Raw genomic sequence first — 14,945 nt, forward strand, 5'->3', positions numbered from 1 at the left:
TGCCTTGGCCTCCCGAAGTGCTGGGATTAAGGCATGAGCCATCGTGCTTGGCCTTGTTTTCTTTTTAAATTGGTGTAAAGCACACACACTATTAATTGGGGATGACATTCCATACACTCACAATGCTGTGCAACCATCACCACTATCTAGTTCCAGAACTTTCTCTTCACTCCAAAAGAAAACCCATACCCCACTTATCTCCCCATTTCTTTCTCCTCAGTCCCTGACAACCACGAATCTTTCTGTCTGTATGAATCTGTCAGTTCAGGAGGTTTCTTTTGGAAGGAATCTTGCACTATGCAGCCTTCTGTGTCCGCTTCCTTCACTTGGCATAATATTTTCAGGACTCATCTATGCTGAAGTAGGAATCAATGCTTCCTTCTGTTTTATGACCAAATAATATTCCACCATTTTTCTCCCTAACCTTTGCAAGCTTCATTCCTCCTTGTCATTCAAGTCATGGCCCAGACGGCACCTCCTCAGGAAGGCTGCCCCTGTCCACCCTCCCTAAATTATCTCAGCCCTTTTACGTTTTGGTCCCAGTGTGGACTGCCATTTGTAATGGTTTTGTTCTTCTACCGCTCTGCTTTCTTGTTGAGACGGAGAACCAAGGACCCCATTGTCATCACCTAAATCAATCCCAGGATTTAGAGGCAGGCTTTCTGGCTGTGTGATTCTGAGCATTTCACAGGAATTCATTCTGTCTCTCTCTCGATGGAGTTTTGCTCTTGTTGTCCAGGCTGGAGTGCAATGGCACGATCTCGACTCACTGCAACCTCCGCCTCCTGGGTTCCAGCGAGTCTCCTGCCTCAGCCTCCCTAGCAGCTGGGATTACAGGTGCCTACCACCACACCCAACTACTTTTTGTATTTTTAGTAGAGACAGGGTTTCAGCATGTTGGCCAGGCTGGTCTTGAATTCCTGACCTTACGTGATCCGCCCGCCTCAGCCTCACTTTTACAGGTGTGAGCCACCACGCCCAGTCCCAAATTCTCTAAAGCATAGTTTGGGCTCATTTGTCAACCGGGAATAATGATCATGTTTCTTTTTTTTTTTTTTCTTTGAGACAGAGTCTCGCTCTGTCACCCAGGCTGGAGTGCAGTGGCTGGATCTCTGCTCACTGCAAGCGCCACCTCCTGGGTTTACGCCGTTCTCCTGCCTCAGCCTCCCAAGTTGCTGGGACTACAGGCGCCCGCCACCTCGCCTGGCTAGTTTTTTGTATTTTTTTTTTTTTTTTTTGAGACGGAGTCTCACGCTGTTGCCCAGGCTGGAGTGCAGTGGCGCGATCTCGGCTCACTGCAAGCTCCGCCTCCCGGGTTCCCGCCATTCTCCTGCCTCAGCCTCCTGAGTAGCTGGGACTACAGGCGCCCGCCACCGCGCCCGGCTAATTTTTTGTATTTTTAGTAGAGACGGGGTTTCACCGTGTTAGCCAGGATGGTCTCGATCTCCTGACCTCATGATCCACCCATCTCGGCCTCCCAAAGTGCTGGGATTACAGGCTTGAGCCACCGTGCCCAGCCGATCATGTTTATTTCATGAGTTTGCTGTGAGGATTATTATTGGCAGTAATAATAGTAACATAAAGAGCTGTCTTCATAAAGACATGCTCTACACCAATACACACACACACTCACACACATGAAAAGTTACTGAATTCCTTTGGAGAAAAATTTAAAATCTCATGGATATTATAATCTGTGTAGCTGTTCTATTTTCACTTTCCCCATTGGTTACCAGGAAGCTTAGGAGCAAGTTTGTTTGCTGCCTCCTTTTTCGGTACGTGGGGTAATTTTTGCCTCATTCTCCACTTAATCGGCTGCTCAGAGAGTTCTCTGGCCAAATCTTACAGGTCTTTGTTCACCACCCAAAATTCTGTATGGGATGAGATAAGGTAGAAGCCAATGGAACTATCATCTTTGCTTGAAACAGAGTAGGAGGCAGCATTCGTTGAAAGAACAATGAGGTTGGTGTGGCGGCTCATGCCTACAGTCCCAGTTACTCAGACAGGAGGATTGCAGGAGTTTGAAACCAGCCTGGGCAACATAGCAAGACTCCATCTCTCTAAAAAAAAAAAATACCCAGGCATGGTTGCATGTGCCTGTGGTCCCATCTACTCAGGAGTCTGAGGCAGGAGGATCCCTTGAGCCCAGGAGGTTGAGCCTGCAGCGAGCTATGATTGCACCACTGCACTCCAACCTGGGGACAGAGTGAAACCCTGTCAAAAAAAAGAAGAGGCCGGGCGCGGTGGCTCAAGCCTGTAATCCCAGCACTTTGGGAGGCCGAGATGGGCGGATCACGAGGTCAGGAGATCGAGACCATCCTGGCTAACACGGTGAAACCCTGTCTCTACTAAAAAAAAAAAAAAAAAAAAAAATTAGCCGGGCGAGGTGGCAGGCGCTTGTAGTCCCAGGTACTCGGGAGGCTGAGGCAGGAGAATGGCGGGAACCCAGGAGGCGGAGCTTGCAGTGAGCTGAGATCCGGCCACTGCACTCCAGCCTGGGCAACAGAGCGAGACTCCATCTCAAAAAAAAAAAAGAAGAAAGAAGAGGGTAAGGCAGGAGAATCGCTTGAACCTGGGAGGTGGGGGTTGCAGTGAGCCGAGATTGTGCCACTGCACTCCAGTCTGGGCAACAAGAGCAAAACTCCGTCTAAAAAAAAAAGAAAAGGAAAGAAAAGAAAAAAAAGGGCTGGGCGTGGTGGCTCACGCCTGTAATCCCAGCACATTGGGAGGCAAGGTGGGCATATCACGAGGTCAGGAGATCGAGACTATCCTGGCTAACACGGTGAAACCCCATCTCTACTAAAAATACAAAACAATTACTCGGGTGTGGTGGCGGGTGCCTGTAGTCCCAGCTACTCCAGAGGCTGAGGCAGGAGAATGGTGTGAACCCGGGAGGCGGAGCTTGCAGTGAGCCCAGATCACACCACTGCACTCCAGCCTGGGCGAAAAAGCGAGACCCTGTCTCAAAAAAAAAAAAGAAAAGAAAAAAGAAAGGAAGGAGGGAGGGAGGGAAGGAAGGAAAGAAGGAAGGAATGGAGGGAGGGAGGGAGGAAGGAAGGAAGGAAGGAAGGAAGGAAGGAAGGAAAGAAGGGAGGCAGGGAGGGAAAGAGAGAGAAAAAGAAAGAAAGAAAGAAAGAAAGAAAGAAAGAAAGAAAGAAAGAAAGAAAGAAAGAAAGAAAGAAAGAAAGAAAGAGAAAGAAAGAAGAAAAAAGAAAAAAGAAGAGGGAAGAAAAAAGAAAAAAGAGGGAAGAAAAAAGAAAGAGGTGAAGTTGAAATCATTGGCTTTCCTTGCTTAACTCCATCCTCTCTCGCAGGCTCTGGAGATTTTATTCCCTGGCTCCGTGCCTCTCCTTTGTTTTGATGACAGTAAGTCGCTTGGGGGGTCAGGTCTGTCTTTGCATCTATTCTGGGGCCCCAGCACTCAACAGAAGACCTCAAGGAATATGGAATGGAAGGAAGAAAAAAAGAGAGGGAGGGAGGGATGCAGAAATGGGTCTGAAAATCGATGTGAGTCATGGGTGAGCAAGCGAGGGGATAAATTCATGGACAAGCAAGGGAATTCTCGCGGACTCCTCACAGCTAACGTGTGGCAGGAGTTATTATTACCCCAACATTCTCCAGAGGAGGAAACCCAGGCTCAGAGTGGTGAGTGAGGAATGAACGGGTGAGAGTGTGAGGGAGTCCATGGGGCCAGGCCAGTCTCTCTCAGCGGCTTTCAGGACGAAGTGCACGTTGCCCTGCGTGCGCCCATTCCTGCAAACGAGGTTTCCTCTTGGGCCCCAGCCCATGCCCACCCCCATCAAGGAGTATGGGCCCAGGCCACCGCAGTTGCTGAAAATTTATTTGGCCCCAGGAGCAGTGCAGGAACGGGCTGTGTTGGAAGAGAGAGGAGAGCAGACGAGGATGGCTGATTGTCAAAGCAGGGAGCAGGACCCGGGGGCAGGAGAAGCCAAGCTGCCTTCCCTTCCCAGGGGTCCCTGGGGCGTCTGGGTGTGTCCGCGGGGGTCGGGGGAGTGTGCTGGACCGTGGTCGTGATTGGCACCGTTGGGGGTGAGAAGACAGGAATGGTTCAGATGATTGGGGTGGAAGGTGGGGGGAGGGTAATGGGGAGAGGAAGCTTACGGGTAGGGCTGGCTTGGCTTTGGCCGGTCTCGGGAGTCTGGGGTCAGGGGCTAGAGTCCAGGCTTGGCCAGCGGCTTCGGGTGGGAGTCAGGGCGCAGGCAGCAGCCTCACTCGGTCCGGCGGCCGCAGCGAGTGCCACTGGGCAATGGGCCGCCGCGGGTTGGCCAGCATGTCCGCCCAGTGGCGCAGGCCAGCCCCCCCGGCGGCCGCCCCCACGGCCACCCTCCCGATGGCCTCGTTCTTGCCCAGCTTGTCGTAGTCCAGCACGGTCAGCTCCACCTGCACCTTCTGGGGTGGGCGCGGGAGGAGGAGGAGAGAGGAGCGTGAGGGGAGGAGGCCCGGAAGGGGCAGTGGCCACCTTCACAGCTGAGGGTACCTCTCGCTGCCCCCCGAGGGCTCGGGACCCTGGAGCTCGGGACGGGCGAGGGGGACGGGAGGGACGGAGCCTGCGGTGAGGAGGCGGCTCTGGAGCCTTTCTTCCTGAGCAGCCAGGTTTCTAAGGAGATGAACCCTCAGGACAAGGTTGCAGAGCGTGTGTTCGGCGCCTCTTGGGGGAGCAGCCTCCTAAGAGCCGCAAAGCTGCAGAACTTTAACAGGGGCCGAGCTAGGGTAGGCGCCATCCCTAAAGAGGTAAGGGGAGGTCTCTTTTTCTTAGACCCATATTCCTGAGGAGGGTGGGGCATCCTGGTGCCGCGTGGGGGGCGGGGCATCCTGGTCCCGCTTAGGGGCGGGGCATCCTGGTCCTGCTTGGGGGCGGGGCATCCTGGTCCCGCTTGGGGGCGGGGCATCCTGGTCCTGCTTAGGAGTGGGGCATTTTGGTCCCGTTTTGGGGCGGGGCATCCTGGTCCCACGTGGGGGGCGGGACATTCTGGTTCTGCTTGGGGGCGGGGCATCCTGCTCCTGCTTAGCGCGGGGCATCCTGGTCCTGCTTGGGGTGGGGCATCTGGTCCTGCTTAGGAGTGGGGGCATTGTGGTCCCGTTTGGGGGCAGGGCATCCTGGTCCCGCTTGGTGGGGCAGGGCATACTGATCCTGCTTAGGGTGGGGCATCTGGTCCTGCTTGGGTTGAGGCATCTGGTCCTGCTTAGGGGTGGGGCATCCTGGTCCCGCTTAGTGGGTGGGGCATCTGGTCCTGCTTAGGGGTGGGGCATCCTGGTCCCGCTTAGTGGGTGGGGCATACCGATCCTGCTTAGAGCAGATAGGATGCCCACATCCAATTTTAAGGAGTCTCTTTTGGAGTAGAGGAGGCTTCCTGGTCCTCATAAGAGGAAACAGACGGAGGGCATAACTTCAGAGCCCCTCACCTGGTTTCTAGGGAGATGCTAAAAAGTCTCCCTCCGCCTAGCAATGGCGATTACTAAGGGTCTGGGCTTTTGGAGAACGGCAGGTTGGAGCTCACCTGGACTTGGTCACAGGGCACCTCGAAGCTGAAAGCTTCGTTGTAATAGGGGTTCAGAGTGTTCTTCTTGATGGTGGTTTTCTTCTTCCGCACCTTTTTGCCGCCCTGAAGCAGGTGGACCTTAACGTATGGATCTGGGGAGAGGAAGGAGGAGTCTTATAGCTCTCCACTGCTGAGTTCTTGGGCCAACATAGAAACACCGCCTACACCCTTCGGGTCTCCGTAGCTCTATCCCAAAATCCATGTCTTCCACGGCAGCCTGGGCCTCCCTGTCCCCGAAGAAACCTTCGGGGCTCAGAAACTGCCAGAACGAGAACTCACCCCACGCCATCCCCACACACCCCACTCCCTTACTTCCCACACACCTGACAGTCCTCCTACGTCCATCTTCTTCAGGTTTTTAGCCTCCAGGACGATGACGGTGAGTTTCCCGGCCGTGGGGACATAGCGGAGGGAGAAGCAGATGTCCCCAAGTTTCTCCTGCTGAAAGAAGGAGAGGGGCCCATCGTCAGAGTCCCGGCTCCACATCCATGCCCCCTCCATTTGTCTTTTCTCCCCACACTTTGGAATGGAACGGTCCACAGTTAAGGACCCAAGGGTACAATCCACGCCGCCCCGAGGGTCTGGAAGGCCTATGATCTGATTGGCTCAAGATGTTGTGGGCGGGGCCTGGGGCGTGGCCCGGGGCGTGGCCGCGCATGCTCACCTCCTCCCGCGGAGCAGCCTGCAGCTCCCGCCAGGTCTGCACCGGCCGCCCCAGGTCCACGGAGCTCATGGGGACCCGCACCTCCCCGATGGCATCGTTGCGAGAGAAGCGGTCGAAGTCGTACACCGCCATGACCAGCACCCTGCCCCCCAGCTCCACGTAGGGGACCTGGAGTGCACAGAGAATCCGCAGTAGAGAGCAGGAAGTCAGACATAGGGTTAGGCGCAGCACATCCATAAGGCAGGCGTGGAGTGAGGCAGCGAGGGTCCAAGCGAACAGTTGGGGGAACTCAAATGGGGAAGTCCAGGGATCCATGGGGAAAAAAAACACGGGTCAGTGGAACCCAAATGGTACTGCCCAAGGACCAGGCTACAGCCCAGGAGTCAGCAGTGCCCAGAGTCCAGTGGAATAATAGCCCCAGAGCGGGTAGCTGCCACCTGAGCTGTGGCCGCCTTCAGGAAAGGTGGAAGGGGTCGGTCCTCAGTGTTCCAGGGACCGGGCGCAGGCTATGGAACACGGGGCCTGAGGGCAGGAGCTCACCTTGAAGGCAAAGGTCTCCCCAAAGTGAGGGTTCAGCGTCTGCCGATGCACCTTGGTCTCGTACCGCCTCCGTTTGTCCGGCAGCAGGTAGACCCGCACGTAGGGGTCCGAGGAGCCACCCAGATCCAAGGCTGCCAATCCCTCTGCTTGCAGAATGCCCACCAGCAGCTGCAGGGCCCAGGCACAGTGGGGGAGGCGGGGAACACTAGTCTTAGCCTCCCTTCCATGGCTCCTTTCAGAAGTGGTTAGAACCCCTGGGACCCTCCCTCCAAAGCATCCCCTTCCTCCACACCCACCTGGCCACTCTGGAAGTCATAATCCAGGGAGTACTGCAGTCGTCCTAGCTCATGCTTGTCTGCCACCTGCTGCCCTGGCCCGGATGGTGCTGGCTCCAGCTCCTCCACTTCTGGCTGCACCTTAGGGAGCCAGGGGTAAGGGTAGGTGAAGTCTTCCCCTGATTTCAGTATCCTTCAGGTTCAGAAGCCAAGAGAGGCTCACAAGTCCCTTGGGCTATACCTGAGCGCTCACAGGCTAAGCAGAGTCAGTATTTGACTAGAGATGTCTGCCACAGGCAGGAAATAGACATGATAACACAGATGCAGTATGTTTGTGAATGTTTGATTAGTGGTGTCTGCTATGGGCAGGGACTAGACATGTGTTTGTCATGCTTAGATTAAAACAAGTACTGATAGTGTCCCATTGCCCACAGGAATAATGCAGGTTGTATTTCACATGCTAATGGATGTATCGGGGTGCTAGTCCAAACTGCCATGTTTACTTGTGATCTTAGCACAGCAAAACATGGAGGAGAAATGGCATATTTACTGTGTATTTGCTATTCTAAAGTAGAATGAAAAAGCAGAAGGTCTCCTTAACCTAGGACAGCAATTCTTAAAATTCAATGTAAACCTTAATTCCCCTGAGTCCTGTGACAAAACGCCTGAGGTCACCTCTTCAGGGATGCTGACTCAACAGGTAAGGTGCTAGCTCCAGAATTTGCATTTCAACAAGTACCCTGTGTGATTCTGCTGCAGTCTTTGAACATCACTGGTTTAAGGGATAGGGATGGGGCTAGACACCAGGACCCTTTATGGATACTAATTGTAACAGCTCCTTATTGAGAAGGAAGGAGGGGAAATACCAAGTTAGTGACTGCAAACTTGAGGTTCAGAGAGGGACAGTGAATTCTCCAAGGTCACACAACCGGGAAATGGTCTCTTTTGGTTGGAAACCTAGGGCTGTCTGGCTCCCAGGCAAACATTGCACTCTGCACTGAGAGACTTAATTTTCAGACCTTGCAGTGACCACTTTCCATTCCAACAGCCTCGTCCAATGCAAATCTCTTTTATCCTCTCTGGGCTGCTGCTGCACTGGCCTCCTCCCTGGATTCCTCGCCACAGATCTGTCCTACACGGGGGTTCCAGAGGAGTCATCCTAACACCATCTGACCCTGTCCCTCTCATGCTCAAAACATATTTGTAGCTTTCATCACCCTCATGACGTAGATACTGCTGAGTTCTCCAGACACTTCACTCCAGAGTGCAGCTATTGTGAAAAATGACTCTTTGTTCCCCAAATAAGCCTCAGAATCTGGATATGGGGCCTGAATCTGGATATGCGGCCTCAACACATGCTCCAACTTGGACTAGAATGTCCTTCTCTCTGGTCTCAGTTAACTCTGTTCCTTGGGTCTCAGTGCAGAGGTCACCTCCACCATGCTCCTGTGTCTGACCCTCGGTTTTAAAATTTTTCTTACTGTAAATATGTCTCATTCTCCAAAAGGAATCAGCACATTTTAAAGTATTCTGGCACAAAGCTGGTTTTCAGCTTTCAAAGACATTTATTTATTTATTTATTTATTTATTTATTTATTTATTTATATATTTATCGGAGACAGAATCTTGCTCTGTCACCCAAGTTGGAGTGCAGTGGCACGATCACAGCTCACTGCAGCCTCCACTTCCCCGTTTCAGTGCCTCAGTCTCTCGAGTAGCTGGGATTATACCACGCCACCACGCCTGGCTAATTTTTTGTATTTTAAGTAGAGACAGGGTTTTATCATGTTGCCCAGGCTACTCTAGAATTCATGACCTCAGGCAATCTGCCCACCTCAGCCTCCCAATTGCTAGGATTACAGGTGTGAGCCACCGCACCTGGCCCAGAGCCAAATATTTATACGTTTCTGTAGATTTCTATACAGTGGGATGCCTTTTCTGCGCTCCTATGAGACCCTGTAGAATGGCACATATTACCCTGTGTGGTGAGTGTCTGTGTCAGTGCCTGACTACCCCACCGGACTGGGAGGTTCTTGTGAACAGCAGCTAGTTCTGTTCCATCTCCAGGTCCCCAGAGTCCAGTTGAGGGCTAGACACACAGGGAGGATGAGCCAGTAAGGTGGGTTCCTATAGGAGGGAAGGGAGCAGGGACTGGGACCCGCTGGGCCATTGAGAGGAGCAGGGTGCGGGAAGGGGCCGGGTAGAGGGGCTGGTCTGGGCCACACCTTGTCTATGTAACTCTGGCCCAGCCCCTTCACTTCCTGAAGGTGGACCTGGGCTTGGGCCTGGCTCTTCTTGCCCGTCCGCCTCCGACAGCACTTCCGGTAGAGACAGAAACAGCAGCTCAAGACGAGGAGGCTTGAGACCAGCACGATGGTGGCCAGGGCCCAGGGGGGCACTGCAGAGGGGTGGAGACAACACACACTGAGGCCTGGGCAGCACGCGGAAGCTGGAATGCTGGCGTCCTTTTCCCTCCAGCCATTTTCATTCCATTTCTTTCCGCGTTTTTCTTCCACCTAATGTGGCCTATAGAGAGATTCGATGCCCTAACCCAGGCTGATACCATCTGGATTTGCTTGCCTGTTAGTTCTGCCTTTCCTTACCCGCCCCCGCCCCCCATTTCTGCTCAACTCCTGATGCTTTTTAGAAGAAGCCCTGCTCCTCATCGGGCCTCAGTTTCCTTATCTGTAAAAGAAGGGCTAGGCGGACCTTCCAATTCTAAGATCCCATTCCATGCAACACCCCTCGATCCGGTTTCGATTTTTGTTGCAATTTTGTTCCTTCCTTTTTATTTATTTATTTTTTTTTTTTTTGAGACGGAGTCTCGCTCTGTCGCCCAGGCTGGAGTGTAGTGGCCGGATCTCAGCTCACTGCAAGCTCCGCCTCCCGGGTTCGGGCCATTCTCCTGTCTCAGCCTCCTGAGTAGCTGGGACTACAGGCGCCCGCCACCTCGCCCGGCTAGTTTTTTGTATTTTTTAGTAGAGACGGGGTTTCACCGTGTTAGCCAGGATGGTCTCGATCTCCTGACCTAGTGATCCACCCGTCTCGGCCTCCCAAAGTGCTGGGATTACAGGCTTGAGCCACCGCGCCCAGCCTGTTCCTTCCTTTTTCCCGATTTCTTTCGCGTTCTAGTCCAGGATGACGACCCGGAATCCCAGCCGGATTTTCCAGCCCGCCTGCCCGAGTACACCCGTCCGAATCCTGCCCCTCGGAATCCTGGCCAGGCTTTCTCTCTGCTCGCCCCCCCCCACCCCCCCCCCACCGTCTTCCCCCGGGTCTTGCTCACCGGGGCTGTGGCTGATGCGACTGGAGTCGGGAGGCGTGTCGGGCGATGGAGGCCCCGGGGTTGGGGGCTCCGGGAACATGGTGGCGGGTTCCTAGAGTCTTTTCTGCAGAGGCACTCAAGCACCCTAGTCCCCCATTCCCACCCCAGACGTCCATTGAGCCCCACGCACAACAAAGAACTCCAACTCCCATGAGGCCCATGCACGAACAGCCGCGCAGAAACCGGACAGCCACCGCGAGTCATGCTGGGAGTTGTAGTTTCAGCCTCCCTGCGCTTGAGAGGGGGGTGTCCAGGACCTAGTTGAATCCCAAAGGGATACCCTCTTCCTCCACGGCCCCACAGGCATCCCGCTGACTTCTGCCTTGTCCTCGCCCCTCCGCAGGGCCTGAACCGGAAGCGGGCGAAGGCAGGCGTGGGAACCAGCAGACCGCGTTGCCCAGAGCAACAGCCTGGCTCCTCTCGAGCGGGGTGGGAGCAAAGCTGGTTGCCCGGGCAACGGTCTGTTGCCAGGACAACGGGCGGGGCTGACGCACAGACGCGGAGTCCCGGCGGGGCAGGCTCGCTCCGGGGCCCACTGGTGCCTGGGAACCCCCCGAGAGCCCGACTGGGATCCTGAGGTCCCGCGAGGTGGGGAGGGGCAGCCTGTGGTCCGAGCGGCCACAGCCGACTGCTCCCTCCGCACCTGGTCCTGGGAGCTGAGATGCAGGTTCCCTCTTCCCTCTCCCCCGTTTTGCTGGAGGGCGGGTCGGGGGCTGCCCGGTGCCTGTGCTGAGCCCCCCTCATCCTTCTTGGCCTGTTGGTCTCTCCACGCATCCGTGCTGTCTTCACACAAGCTCTCGTGACCGCCTCGGTCTCCACGCTGTCTCTTGACCCCAAATAGGCGTCTTCCCTGTGTTTGCCTCCCCATTCTGCCCGTCTCTCTTGCCTATTGCCTGGCCTCTGTCCCCAGGGTCTCTCCCCCTTCGTTGCGCCTGCGCCCCCTTCCGCGCCCTCGGCTCTTTGTCTTCTTCATACCTGACTCGCGTCCCCAAATCTGTGTCTCTCCGCTTCAGGCTCCAGCCCTCCCACTGTCTCTGTTGGTCCCCCCAGTGCCCCAGCCCCCACTCCCACACCCCTTGCCTCTAGGGATGCGGATGCGGATGGGCTGAGGGCGGGGGTCCCAGCAGCTCCTACCTGCTAGGCGGCTGGAAGGGACGCTCCCGGGAGACGCGGAGGCGCCAGCCCCGCCCGGACCCCGCCCCCCGCACGTGGGCGGTGGCGCTGTCCCGGGTGCTGATCGCGGAGCTCGGCCGGGCGGGGGAGCCGCGGAGCGAAGCCGGATCCCGTGCGCGCGTGTGTGCCCGTGTGCGTGTGCGCGCGTGTGTGGTGTGTATTGTGTGTGCCCGTATTTGGTCTCGGGTAGGCGGAAAGCCCCGCCCCGCCCCTCCTCCCGCCTCCACCGGGGAACCTCGGTGACGCCCACAGATATTTATCCTGGTGCCTTAGAATTTTCTGCCTTCTGGTCCAGTCTTTGGCCGTCCAGACCACTCCACTCCTCCCGCCCCAACACACACGACACACACCCTGTATAGCCCGAAGAACGGCATGCCAGAATACTCAGTCCTAGGACCTAGGAGACCCTAGACGCTCACTGGAGACCCAGACTCTGTGGGGTTCAGCCTCAAAGTACCCAGCTATCAGCCCCCAGACATCGCCCTCTAAGATCGCCTAACACCAGTCCCAAGAGGCGGCCAGTGCGGTGACTCACACCTGTAATCTCAGCAGTTTGGGAGGTCGAAGCAGGAGGAATGCTTGAGCCCGGGAGCTGGAGACCAGTCTGGGCAACACAGCAAAATCCCGTCTCTACAAAACTGAGTCTGGCGTGGTGGTGCGTACCTGTGATCACAGCTACTCTAGAGGCTGAGGTGGGAAGATAACCTGGGCCCGGGAGGTCAAGCCTGCGGTAAGCCACTGCACTCCAGACTGGGCAACAAAGCAAGACCATGTCTCAAAAACAAAAACAAAAACAAAAACAACAAAACAACAACAACAACAACAAAAAGAGTAAAAGAAAAGCTCAGAAAGCAAGTCCCCAAGCACCTAGCTCCAGCGAGCCCTGTCCATGCTGCCCAGATCCTGGACACAGACGTCTGGACTCTGCCTTCTCTGAGAGACTCAACCACCCAAACCTACATTTTTTCATGTGCCAATGTATGGGTCCCTCTAGTCCCCTCCTGGACGTTTGCCTCTATCCCTAGATACCAGGAACCCGTCCCTACTCCCAACCCAATATTATTTCCGGACCCAGAAATCCATGGGACAACTGTCTCTGGGGAGAACAGTGATTTAATAAATTATGGGATAGAAGGAAAAATATATGTGGATGGTGGGGTGCAGGGAGACCTTGGGCACAGGGACTCCCTCCGACCTCAGATTATAGAAGACTGATTTGGTTTCTGAAGTAAAAGCAGGGCAGGATCCTGCCTGCCTTTGGTCCTCAAGTAGCCAGAACTCCAGACCCAAATTCCTTCCTGCCTCAGAATCCAGGCTCCAGTCTGTTTCTTCCCGTATCCTGGACTCCCAGCTTCCTCCTCCCTGAAAGACCTAGGAAATCCAAGCTACCATCTCTCTCCTTCAAGGAACCAGAAATCCAGATCCCCAGCTCCCATAGGGTTCATCTGAAGCCCATCAGACCACTCTCTCCTGGGGAAACCAGAGTTTGGGATCCCAATCTCCTCCTCCCACAGCACCTAGGAGTCTGGGAACCCAGCCCTCTGCTCTTCTAGGAATCTGGGCTCAAGTGGGCGTTCAGAGCTTGAGGATGCCTGGGCTGCCGACCCAGCCCTCTCGTCACTTAGACCTCCAACTTGTGGGCCTGGATGGCGGCCACATTCTCATAGATGAGATTTTCGACACTCTCATAAATGACTTCCTTCTTGGCTGGGGCCTGGGCTGACTGTTGGAGGAACCGCAGGATGCACTGGTGCAGGAACACGTACTGAGCCTGGGAAACGGGTATGGGAGTGAGGGGCCTCCCCCCAAATCTGGGCTGTGTGGAGCCCCAGGGTACCTCCACCCACCGACTCCCATCCTGTGTGGCTGAGGGGCTGCCTCACCTCAGTCTGCACCATCAACGGCCGGCTCTCTCTCATCTTCCTCACAAAGCTGAAGGGCCCAAGGAGACCCTGGGACTGCAGCTGCCGGAGCAGGACGTCCAGGGCAATGAGGGTACCTGTGCGACCCACGCCAGCGCTAGGCAGAACAAGGGAAGGGTCAGACCAAGGCGGCAGGAGTGCGAGGGTCCGGGGTCATGGCTGATTGGAGGGATCTGTGTTTGAATGATGACAATAACTATGCCTGCTCATACCTGTAATCCCAGCACTTTGGGAGGCCAAGGCCAGTAGATCACCCAAGGTCAGGAGGTCGAGACCAGCCTGGCCAACCTGGCGAAACACTGTCTCTACTAAGAATACAAAAATTAGCCGGGTGTGGTGGCGCACCCCTGTAATCCCAGCTACTTGGGAGGCTGAGGTGAAGAATTGCTTGAACCCAGGAGGTGGAGGTTGCAGTGGGCTGAGATCGCACCATTGCACTCCGGCCTGGGTAACAAGAACAAAGCTCCATCTCAAAAAACAACAACAGCAACAACAGCAATAACAACAAAACTATGCCTAGAGTTCCTTCCATCTGTTAGGCTCTGTTCTAAGTGCCTGATGGGCCTTCTTCGCTCCTCCGAAACCTAAGAAGTGGGATGTACTAGCACATCCTTTGTACAGATGGGGAAATGGAGGCTGAGTGAGGTGAAGTCCCATACCCCAGGCCACTCAGCTAATAAGTGACAGAGCTGGGGTTCAAACACAGGAAGAAGAACTCTCCAGCCAATCACTGAATAATTCCTTTAAACACAAAATTAGTCTTTCGTTTTGTTTTGTTTGTCACGCAGGCTGGAGTGCAGTGGCATGACCTCGGCTCACTGCACCCTTGACCTCCTGGGCTCAAGTGAACCTCCTGTCTCAGCCTCCTGAGTAGCTTGGATCATAGGCACACACCACTGCATCTGGCTAACTTATTAAATGTTTTTATAGAGACGGGGTCTTGCCATGTTGCCCAGGCTGGTCTCAAACTCCTGGACTCAAGTGATCCTCCCACCTCAGTCCCCCAAAGTGCTGGGATTACAGGCATGAGCCACCGTGCCCCGTGAAAACATTAGCTGTTTTAGGTTGGGCACAGTGGCTCACGCCTGTAACCCCAGCACTTTGGGAGGCCGAGGTGGGTGGATCACGAGGTGAGGAGATCAAGACCATCCTGGCCAACATGGTGAAACTCCATCTCTACTAAAATACAAAAAAAAAAAAAAAAAAATTAGCCAGGCATGGTGGCATGCTCCTGTAGTCCCAGCAACTCGAGAGGCTGAGGCAGGGGAATCGCTTGAACCCGGGAGGCAGAGGTTGCAGTGAGCCAAGATCACACCACTTCACTCCAGCCTGGGTGACAGAGCGAGACTCCATCTCAAAAAAAAAAAAAAAAAATTTAACTATTTTAGGCTGGGCACAGTGGCTCACGCCTGCAATCCCAGCACGTTGGGAGGCTGAAGTGGGCAGATCACCTGAGGTCAGGCATTGGAGACAAGCCTGGCCAAC

General features: G+C 54.9%; 2 protein-coding genes across 14 annotated transcripts in view; both read right to left on the reverse strand.

The window, feature by feature from the left end:
- Positions 1-3,824: 3,824 nt before the first annotated feature.
- SYT5 (synaptotagmin 5) lies at positions 3,825-11,672 on the reverse strand. 5 transcript variants are annotated; one of them, XM_077981907.1, is made up of 9 exons: positions 11,500-11,672; positions 10,327-10,450; positions 9,266-9,438; positions 7,062-7,175; positions 6,766-6,933; positions 6,226-6,393; positions 5,885-5,999; positions 5,520-5,653; positions 3,825-4,410 (listed from the first exon to the last, which is right to left on the reverse strand). In XM_077981907.1, the coding sequence occupies exons 2-9, from the start codon at positions 10,403-10,405 to the stop codon at positions 4,210-4,212; spliced, it is 1,152 nt and encodes a 383-aa protein (XP_077838033.1). In that variant the 5' UTR covers positions 10,406-10,450; positions 11,500-11,672; the 3' UTR covers positions 3,825-4,209. The 5 variants fall into 5 exon arrangements, with proteins under 5 accessions (XP_077838033.1, XP_028694684.1, XP_014980414.1 ...); XM_028838851.2 differs by having other exon boundaries at positions 5,885-6,002; XM_015124928.3 differs by having other exon boundaries at positions 7,062-7,181.
- A 961-nt stretch (positions 11,673-12,633) lies between these two features.
- PTPRH (protein tyrosine phosphatase receptor type H) overlaps positions 12,634-14,945 on the reverse strand; it is a 32,200-nt gene continuing 29,888 nt past the window's right edge. For all 9 annotated transcript variants that reach the window (XR_013410323.1, XR_013410322.1, XM_077981862.1 and 6 more), the window contains 2 exons: positions 13,422-13,557; positions 12,634-13,309 (listed from right to left, as the gene is read on the reverse strand). Coding sequence is in view for 7 of the 9 variants with exons in the window: in XM_077981862.1 (XP_077837988.1) it covers positions 13,160-13,309; positions 13,422-13,557 (286 nt within the window). In the remaining 2 variants the exon portion in view is untranslated. The remainder of the gene's footprint in view (positions 13,310-13,421; positions 13,558-14,945) is intronic.

This window comes from Macaca mulatta, chromosome 19 (genome assembly GCF_049350105.2).
Source record: "Macaca mulatta isolate MMU2019108-1 chromosome 19, T2T-MMU8v2.0, whole genome shotgun sequence".
In the NCBI taxonomy this organism is placed as follows: domain Eukaryota; kingdom Metazoa; phylum Chordata; class Mammalia; order Primates; family Cercopithecidae; genus Macaca; species Macaca mulatta.

Excerpts from the sequence above, each read along its gene's own strand:
- SYT5 (XM_015124930.3), bottom strand. The coding sequence starts at position 11,139 with ATGCGTGGAGAGACCAACAGGCCAAGAAGGATGAGGGGGGCTCAGCAC. Across the intron at positions 5,654-5,884 it reads GGACGTAGGAGGACTGTCAG|ATCCATACGTTAAGGTCCAC; the intron begins GTGTGTGGGAAG and ends TCCTCTCCCCAG. Across the intron at positions 4,411-5,519 it reads TGCCCTGTGACCAAGTCCAG|AAGGTGCAGGTGGAGCTGAC; the intron begins GTGAGCTCCAAC and ends CGCCCACCCCAG.